This window comes from Daldinia childiae, assembly GCF_008694065.1.
Source record: "Daldinia childiae strain JS-1345 chromosome Unknown Scaffold1, whole genome shotgun sequence".
Classification (NCBI taxonomy): domain Eukaryota; kingdom Fungi; phylum Ascomycota; class Sordariomycetes; order Xylariales; family Hypoxylaceae; genus Daldinia; species Daldinia childiae.
This window is the reverse complement of record NW_022984642.1, coordinates 629,472-639,912: the sequence shown is the minus strand read 5'-3', so window position 1 is coordinate 639,912 and position 10,441 is coordinate 629,472. Positions and strand designations below refer to the sequence as shown.

General features: G+C 45.9%; 1 protein-coding gene across 1 annotated transcript; it reads left to right on the top strand.

The window, feature by feature from the left end:
* Nucleotides 1-8,582: 8,582 nt before the first annotated feature.
* On the top strand, nucleotides 8,583-10,441 carry GL218_00149 (T-complex protein 1 subunit gamma; the record flags this gene model as incomplete). Its single annotated transcript, XM_033576561.1, has 5 exons — nucleotides 8,583-8,607; nucleotides 8,676-8,742; nucleotides 8,802-9,010; nucleotides 9,066-10,294; nucleotides 10,349-10,441. The coding sequence occupies 5 exons, from the start codon at nucleotides 8,583-8,585 to the stop codon at nucleotides 10,439-10,441; spliced, it is 1,623 nt and encodes a 540-aa protein (XP_033441967.1).

The following is a 10,441-nucleotide window of genomic DNA, read 5'->3' as shown; positions in this document are numbered from 1 at the left end:
GGAACGGAAGGAAGCGTGGACGCTGAATCTATAGTTCATCTCCCTTTAGGTATCCAGAGCGCTGGGTCTGCTCGCTATGGTTAGCAACTATATTCTACTACGCACACCCTACAGTACTAAAACTCCTCAGGGTATTAAAAGCGAGCCTAATACCTATCGTAGTCTAGTTTGTTAGGGCTGGAGATTAGGTGTGTCGATGCATAATGGAACGATTGGTTCCTACGAAATCAAGACCGCACCATTACCACCATCATTTAGTTCAGGCTAGAACTAAAACTGCTGATTTAGGGCCTTGGGAGCATCGTCTACTCTATCCCTCGCTAAGGCAGAAATCCTGGCAGTCTTAGGGCTTCTTCCAGATGCGGTCGAACGAAGGCTTAAGTGGCAAAGCGCTCGTTGAACACCCAATAAGCAGTGCATCCCATTCAGTCGGGTCGAAGTCGAGATTTTGCGTGGTGTCATTATTGAAATTACTAAGAGGCAAATTTGGGCAGGGCCAGGCAGGGCTAGAACCTTGGGCTGCTTACTGCTGGAGTAGCATAATTCCCAGAAAGGCTCGGGCTAATGAGTAGAGACGAGATATCGTCATCCAGCTCGGAGATGAATGATATCGTCCGCTTCTCATGAAATTTGCTTTGGTGTATCACTTGGTCCCCAACTCTGCAGTCCGGCTATTGCAAGGTCATTATGCAGGAACGGCCAGTTGTAAAACTCATAAGAGTCCAAAGGGCCAAGGCTATGGGAAGATCCTGGGCTAGTATTGTCAGACTACCCACCCTGAACCAGTCCCGAGTTTTAGGCTGACCCAAATAAACATACTCGCGATAGTGAGAGTTCGTCGCAATTAGAGTACGTAGCGCTATGTATGCAATCCATTTTGGGTGCCTTGCAGGTAAGATTGACCATATCACTCAAGACAAGTCGGAGAATGCAGGATTCAATGACGTTTCGAGGAGGTGTGATTCACGCAGCTTACCGCAGAGGAGATCAGTCACATGAGCAACGATCCGCATCGTGCGGCACAGCCATAACATGATGGATGATATTGAAAACTTTAGTGTATTAAGATTCCAGATTTTTCGAAATCCTAAAATGCGTAGCTTCTGGGCTTCTTTTACCCATGCTTCCAGTGCTACGCCGTACGGTATATTGCACTACAACCAGGCAAGAAGACATTCCAAGAACCTCTGGGCGTCTCGGCTTTGAGACTCAGCCTGGTGTTTTCCCACGGTAGAACCCCCCATGCTTCCAACGGGAAATCCTGGGGGCTCCATGTGGCTAAGCAGGATCTGGAAAGAAATATGTAACATAATCTAGTTTACGTATGTATGTAGTGTTGCTAAATAATAAGGATACGGGATCGGCAACTAAGAGACTAGTATGATTTAGGAATTGTATGAGAACAGGACTGCAGGAGTATTGACGATGCCTTCACCCCTGGGTATGTCTTAACGATCGCGGGATAAGCCTTAAACTGATCTTGGCCATTCATTATCTCGAGACCCTCAAAGATAAGCCCGTTAGAGCAAGGTGCATATGCCGTTTACTGACGATGCTTAGAAATACTCCGTAGATCACTTTTTACCATTCAAGCTTTAATATGCCTAAGTAATTAGCCGTGAGAGACGGGAATCAATGTCAAATTTTCCTAGATAGTGGCAAATTTAACTAAAATAGGTAGTGTCTATTCATGGCGATATGCTTCAATATATTTTATATCGAAGAGGCGATTGAAGTCGAAAATGACGCGATGACTAAGAACCTCATATACGGACTTCGCGTAGAACGAAAAGGCGGAATTCCTTCACAGTAACCCCAGACTCTATTTTCTCTTTCTCCCCTTTCCCACTCTTAGCTTGCTGGTAAACCAAGGATTAACCCCTGTTCTTGCATCGGGAATTGGTCCAAATCAGAAAGGCATCGCCGACCACGGTACGGAGTAAAAGGTACCCCTGTCCCCTGCCGCAGACCCCAGGTTATGAAGATTCCATCAATTGATTTTTTTTTTTTTACGTTTCGTGAACATGACATGGGCACAGACCAGAATCTTCACTGATCACTAATCACTAATCAAGCTAGAGGAGATCTTAAGAAATTATACATAGGGCAATAACTTATAGATTTGCTTAGGGATGTTCGAACTTACATAGGTACCTACATAATGCGGCCCCCAATAAGGGGCTAAAACTGCCAGCCATGGAACCCTTGTTAAACGATCCCGAGAAGATACGTACCTAACCCATGACTGATATCGTATGTACGTACATGTCCATATCTAACAAAGTTCCTTAGGTACATACAACTACACCTTTCCCCTACCACGTGCGCTTGTTTAGCGCTTTCTGGGGGGTTCGCTAGAACGATGGGACCAAGTGCGAGCCTGTCTCTTAGCTAAAGAGACGTAAAGAAATGAAGTCTCACGATGATGACTAGCGTTATCGTCAATAGATTGATTATTTTGATTCCCTTAATTTTCATCTGTGCTACGCCAAGAAGATAGATAGTTGTACAGACGTGGAGGGTTCGTCCGTGCAAATGGAAAATCCCCTCTCGCATATTGCTTCTAACTACGTAAGTGGTTAACTAACATAGCTTGGGTCTTAGTTACACGACATTGTCATTTATGAGATAAGCTTTAAACCAAACTACCAACATAAAGTAATGAACAGGTAGTTTAGGTAGTTTAGGTAGTTAATATATGTTTGTGTAATGTCAAGTTCTCTTATATATACATACATATAAACAGCATAATAGTGTAACTCGAACATTCGTACGGGGGTAGTTATAGAAGTGTATATACGGGTTTATCCATCAGGTGTCCGTTGTAATGATATCCATGGTTGGACCACAAAGGTCTCGCATGCATCTATTGAATTTAATACTACATATGCCTATTACGACTTGTCATGCCAGTGCCTCGGTAGGCTAGACTTGAAATAGACGTTCACCATGCAAGTTTTTATACATGATGCATGTACGCGATGCAAAGCCTACCTATGTTGGGGTTTGTCGGATGTCCGGAAAAGCGACAGCCTCGTTATGCTCCTTATCTACATACTTTATGTTGTGAATCTATGCTGGAAATAAGCTTGAAATTAAATAAATTAATTAAAACAATTGTAAATGTTGTGACGTTGTTATACAATATCACAACATTAATACTCCATGCATCTTTTATAGAGTTGCATATCGACTCTAGTCTCCGGTAATCTCGGCCTCCCCCAGGTAAAATAGTCGTATAACCCCTACATTTTTTATTCTTTGATTATATAATTGAAATTGTGGAACTCATGGATCAAACTAAAACCCCGCATTTTATACTCTTGGCATATGTAGGCTGGTGGTAGTAGGTAGGTACATAACCTATGCACTAGGTATACACTATACTATTATGTAGAGTACCTGACCTATACCTATGCCTATCAACTTGTCGCTGTCAAAACTTCAGCCTTCTTTTCCCCTTCCAAAATGAGAAAAAAATGAGGATTCCAAACCTTGCACTAACCTTGCAAAAGTCGTCGTCAGCCGCATCAAAGTGTTGAATTCTAGGAACTTTTCCAATCCTACCCATACATCGACGAATCACGGATTACGAGGTGTGTGTTTTGTTGGTTGATAGATCTGTCCCAGGCCGATGGTTGAAACCTGGTCTGCCGTGATCTACCACGACGATCATACAGCTTTCACAGCTTTCACAGCTCTGAAGCTGTTTCAATCCTATCCACAAGCTTCGGCTCGTCGCATCATCCGCTCTACGGTGCAAGCCGAGCTTCCCATAACGTTGACTCAATAAGGCAATTCGTTGCATGCCTAGCGGCCTAATATGGTCTTCGTATTAATCTCTTGGTTCCGCTGACCCCGAGCCCTCGGCCTTTCTAGACTGCATAGCAGCACAGGAGTCCATCGAGAAAGTCAAGCCCGAAATCGTTGGTTACTGTTCAAAGGCTAGGCCCAACAGTCAGAATAGAATACACACGAGCCTGCCGAGGAGACGACATGTCATGTTACACAATAACTTCCATCCAGCCGTGGTTACATACGTCTACTATGCACTGTAGGTTTATACGAATAAATACGCTGACTATTGCCTATGCCGGCGATTACTGGTCACACTACACTCGTAGTGTGACTATATAAAAAAAATTTACTTGTCTGCCTTGGGTATGGGAAGTGGGATGGCCAGTAACGATAATCTACGTATTACCTCGCGCAGCTTGCCGTGCGGATTGCAATATTCTACTGCCTCACTGCACGCAATCTCTATTACATGGCCGGTGATCGCCCTTCTTGTGACACCATCACCTAGTTCCCTTTCGCAAACCGTCTCATTCCCGTCGCCGTCCACTGCGCCGCCCGCTCTAGCCTCGGGAGCAAAGTCGGTACGCTCATTGTAGGATGTCAAGGACATGCAGGGCCGGCTTAGGCGTGATAAGGCAAAACAGACTGTTACACATTATCTTAAACCCGCCATTGCCTGTGTCGATCGTACGCCCCGTCTGTTCGATAGGTAGCTTATTATTGAATTGATAGACGACATGGTATTTTAAATGCATTATGCTCTACACGTAGCTATGGCGCCTAAACTGTGTTCTATATTAGATATATTCCTATTTCAATCTTCTGTAGGATCGAGATGCTGTGATGCTATGTATTTGTTGCATATTAAATATTAACAAAGTCCTAAGCCGGTGGCAGGAAACAGTACCTACCAGAAAGGTAAAACTCGGGAAACTTTTACGTCAACTAGCGGCTCTGGTCTACTTACAACTATGCATTTGCATCGCTTGCTTTTTTTTTCAAGAAGAATCTTCGTGTTCTCGAACATGGAGAACTGCAACGTTGTCCGCCACTGGTGGCCACAACGCCCATCTCTATGACATCTACCCGTTATTCCCAACGTGGCTACGATACCTTGTCGCATACATACCTGAGCACGCATGTCTTGCTTTACGGACACACCACTGTTGAGTTAACACATCAAGCTACAAATGTGGCTTACCGTGCGTATTACAAACTAACCTGGTAACATGGTAGGATCCTACATCATCCTCTCATTGGCCTCCCCGCACCGACGCAACGGTTTCAATTTCTCATAGACCTGTGGCTGCATGGTAAAGCTTGGGGAACGTCCTAACGGTTACTAATAGCGCCCACTCGCTAGGTCTTGGATTGTACAAGGCATGTTTCTGATGGGACGTTAACGCCACGCATTACCGTTGCCCGAATCCCTTGCCTCAGCGGCTACCTACTCATGGTCCGAAAGGGCGGGTGATGGCTTCAGATCCCTAGCAAAAACATGCCAATCCCGAGATATTAATGTCGGTGCCGAAGTTTATTCCTACCGTCTGAATGGCGCCTAATTTCGGGCTTTGCAATGGGATTGGCCCCCAGAGGGAACTGGCTCATTACCGCCCGGCTGGCACGCGGGAGATCACACGGGAGAGTTCCTCGCGTCGCTCCTCCCATTCCACCGGATAGGAGTCATCTCCGACCCAAAGGTACCGCTAGTAACACGGCACTGTACCCTTCCGAGAGAAAGGGAGACTATATCGTATCTAATGTGTCAAGCCGTTGTAAATGTCCGTAAGTAAAGCCCTGTTCCAAGTACGGAATTACGCTGCCGAAGAATGCAGTATGCGCCTAAAGCACATTAGCTTTCATGCACTGGAAATAACAAACTATGTATGACAAGTATTCGAGAAGCATACGAGAGTTTTGGCCTTGCCACTTTATTTCAATGGCACGACAACAATCCCACTGCCTAGGTATAGCCACGAGGAAGTCCGCACAGTGAGAGGCAAACCTGGGTAGCGTCTAAGGAGCATGATACCCTGCCACCATGGTCCGTTGCAAGTCTCCAATGGGCGCCTAAAGTCTCGAAGGATTGCCATAATCAGACCATGCCGTGGTGTTGGGAAAGCACCCCTAGAATCGGTAAGGAGCTAACTAACGAAGCGCGGGGGGGGGGGATTTTTTTTTTTTTGTTTTTCGTTTTTGGATTAAGCAACTATCTGCGAGCTGAGTATATACGACACGGGATCCAGGCCGCCCTGCGTCAATGCCATTCCTACGATGGGTATCCTTATTGGGAAACCCCCTGAGGGAACTGGCTCCGAACCGAGTGGGCAGCGTGTGACTTGTGCGCTCCGAACTGTGGCCATGCTCGGAGCTGGTTGGCGTAGCGGGCTGCAACGAGGTGGTGTAGCAGGGACACGGGCTTTTCACTTCTGTCTTTTTCTAAACGGGTAAATGTGCCTGTCTGTCTGTCACACGTCGTCGGCAAAGCGCCTATCGAGAGGGCAGAACAGCAGCCACCCGAATCACGATCGGGACCATCTCGCACAGTTGATGAATGAGTGAATGAATGAATGAATAGGTGGACGCTCCGCGCTGTCTATCGATGCCGTTTCCCGGCAACGGCACTGTACGGTAACAAATCGCGTACATTAGGTACCTAGAGGCATGGCTAGGTAGGTATTGGTAAGTTAGGTATGCCGCACCGCGTGGAGGGGCCTGGTTAGGCGTCAGCAAGTCAGGCGACCGGTCGCCTATGCACCTTGCCGTGCTGTTTGTCGGGCGTGGCGCGAGCGAAGCGTCCGAGATCGCTGGGGCCTGGGCGATGGGCGATGAGCGGATACCACGCTGGTCTTACTTGGAGGTCATCACTTTGTTGTTGCTGTTGTCGCGTTGGTGGGTGGTGGCGTGTATGTACCGTACCTACCTATGCAGTCTTGTTAGGTATTGCGAATCAATCCTCTTACTACTTGTGTCGACGTTATAATAGCTCGGGTACCTATAACTATACCTATACCTAGCCTAACCTAGTGTATAACTTGGGAATACTATTGTTGCTACCTATTGCCGGTAGCTGGGTTTTCTGTTGGACGTCGTGGATGTGTATGTATGTATGTAGGTAGGTATGTATATACGTATGCCGAATCGTGCAGTGCAGCGTCGAACGTTTATGATCGTGTCGGGACCGGCAGATGTGGGCTTGGAATCGTCGACTTGTCTGCCGACGACAACGACGACGACGACGACGACGCGTGGTCTTGCTCTTGTGGTCTGATGTTCTTTTTATCTCTTTTTTCTTTCCGACCGATGATTGATAGTAGGTGTCGGTCACTTCGAGAGCTAATGGTACATATGTGATGCTTTAAAATTCCACTAAGATGGCTGGATAGTTACGACTATGGGAGTATCGCTGCTGGAAAATGTATTCGTGTTGGTAAGTCTTATCATAGCAGGAATTGTGTTCCCCGTGCTAACATGTTATTTAAGATTAGGCTTCTTGATATTGTATTTCCGGTTGTTTATTATAGCTATCCTCTTTCTTGGTGTATGCCCGGCTCCTATTATCTAGGGAGGATATCTCTAAGCTGAGCGTCAAGGTTTTAATAGCACCATATTTTTCTTCCCTTTTTTTCTCCCTGGATAGGAGCTAACTCGGTTAAGTGTTTCGAGGGTTTCCTGGCCCAATCAATATGAGACGAGTATGAAAACTTGACTGGACGAGTTGGATTTCCCATATGCTGATTGAGATGGATTTTAGTTAGTTAGTTGAGTTATGAAGGTAAGGCAGGGCTTTTGATACATTCTAACTACGTAGTATGAGATGCAAGCAGTGTATATTACGGCGAGGCAAGTCAAATTCCAAGATTCTTTGTCCAATACGCCTTGACTACAGTAAGAGCTCTGCCTTTCTCACAGTCGACATTTATAGCAGATCCAAGGACCTGCATCCTATTTAGGCCAAAATATATCTGGCTGAAGACCTACGGTTTTGTATCTCAAGCAAACTATGATAATATATTTCCAGAATTATAAGTTTTTAGAGTCTTCTCCGTACTTCGTAGAAAAGGAGACCTCGTATAGTACCTCTATAGTGACTCTTGTTAAAGCAGAATCTCGACTTGATAAATAAAGAGACGCTTCATTATGTAAACGACAGGATATTAGGATATATCTCGACATATTCTGTCTATGGCGTTCTTGTCTGCTAGAGCTGCCTCCAATATTTCACTTGCTTTTTGTTGATATCTCTTCACATGTCTAGTTGTAATGCACTTCTAAGCTAGAGGATTCTTCATTTTAGGCTCATATACCAACACAGACAAGACGACAATATGCGAAAGGCATAATCTTATATAATACACCGATAGCCTATTATATATTCCGTATGGATGCCTACATGACGTTGAATTAAAGTGCGTGTATGTATGTATTTGCACACGGAATATTTAGAAAGGTACGTAGGTACCAGGTAGATAGGCTACCTGGCTACCTCTACGTAACATATAGGGCCATGAAGATTAGTGGTCGTGTAACCTTAGTGCCTAAGTTTAGGTGGATCTCATGCACGGTGAAATAACTTTTCCATCTCCCGCGGGGAGCTTCCAAAATTTCCAATCTAGGCCATTAAACATCTTCAATATCAGAAGGGCAAGCTTCGCGATACGCCACTTTTCACCGGGAATTCGACAATTTTTATTACTGGTGCGAGTCGATATCGAGTTTATTTTACTCTGGTTTAATTTAATAGCACCGAAATCCAAATATCACGCCAGAGCACCTCTTTCAACATGCAGGCTCCCGTTTTAGTTATGAGTGAGCCCCTCCATGAAGCTAAGCTTGGGCAAAATGTGGGAAATATGTATTAACTATTCCCAACCTAGACACCCAAAGTGGTGATAGACAGACTGGACGAAAAGCTCAGCTGTCTAATATCGCCGCCGCGAAGACGTATGTTTCCTTTTATCCTATTCGAGCCTTAAACTTCCGTCGCTAAACCCTAGCTCTAGCGTTGCCGATATCATTCGATCATGTCTTGGTCCTAAGGCCATGCTGAAGATGCTGTTGGATCCTATGGGCGGTATCGTCCTAACTAACGATGGCCACGCTATCCTACGAGAAATCGAAGTCTCACACCCCGCTGCGAAGAGCATGATCGAACTTAGCAGAACACAAGACGAGGAAGTTGGCGACGGTACCACAACGGTCATTATCTTGGGTTAGTAATATGATAAGTAGTAGAAAGTATGTTCGTGGGGCTGACTATATGCTAGCTGGTGAGATCCTAGCACACGCCCTCCCACAACTAGAGCGAAATATACACCCGGTCGTTATCATTTCCGCTTTCAAGCGCGCTCTCAAGGATGCACTAGAGATCATCGACGAGATATCCTTACCTATCGATATCAACGACGACAAGGCCATGTTTGGCCTGATCTCTTCTTCTATCGGCACCAAGTTCGTTTCGAGATGGTCAGATTTGATGTGCGGTTTAGCTCTTAATGCTGTCCGGACAGTCACTTGGGAGGCAGGAAATGGCAAGCAAGAAGTCGATATTAAGCGATATGCTCGCGTAGAGAAGGTTCCAGGTGGAGAGATCGAGGATAGCAGAGTCTTGGACGGTGTAATGCTCAACAAGGATATTACTCACCCCAAGATGCGAAGGAAGATCGAGAACCCCAGAATCCTTCTTCTCGACTGCCCGCTGGAGTATAAGAAGGGTGAATCTCAAACCAATATTGAAATCACGAAAGAGGAGGACTGGAACCGTATTCTACAGATTGAAGAGGAGCAGGTTAAATCCATGTGCGAGTCTATTCTAGCCTTCAAGCCTGACCTAGTCATTACGGAGAAGGGTGTGTCGGATCTCGCGCAACATTACTTTATGAAGGCGAATATCACCGCGTTGCGTAGAGTTCGAAAGACAGACAACAACAGAATAGCTCGAGCAACCGGCGCGACTATCGTGAACAGGGTAGACGATCTCCAGGAGTCGGATATCGGAACCAAGTGTGGACTATTCGAAATCGAGAAGATTGGCGATGAATACTTCACCTTCCTTACCAAGTGCAAAACCCCCAAAGCATGCACAGTTCTACTTCGAGGACCTTCCAAAGATATCTTGAACGAGATTGAACGAAATCTCCAAGACGCTATGGGAGTAGCTCGAAACGTTATGTTCCACCCCAGACTATCGCCAGGTGGTGGAGCTACGGAGATGGCGGTCTCGGTACGCTTGAACCAACTAGCAAGGAATATCGAAGGCGTACAGCAATGGCCATACAAGGCGGTTGCCGAGGCCTTAGAAGTCATTCCCCGGACGTTAGTACAGAATGCTGGTGCCAGTCCCGTGAGAGTTCTCACCGAGCTCCGTGCTAAGCAAGCAGAAGGCAAGAGTTCGTGGGGTATTAACGGGGACACGGGATCAATCGTGGACATGCAGGAGTATGGCATCTGGGAGCCTGAGGCTATCAAGCTCCAGAGTATCAAGACCGCCATAGAAGTAAGTTTTACCATGATCATTCTGTTTAGAGCGCTTTACTGACTATTATTTTAGGCTGCCTGTCTCTTACTGAGAGTTGACGATATCTGCAGCGCGAAGAAGGCGCAACAAGCGGGAGCACCGGGTCTGGGTGGTGGTGACGATTAA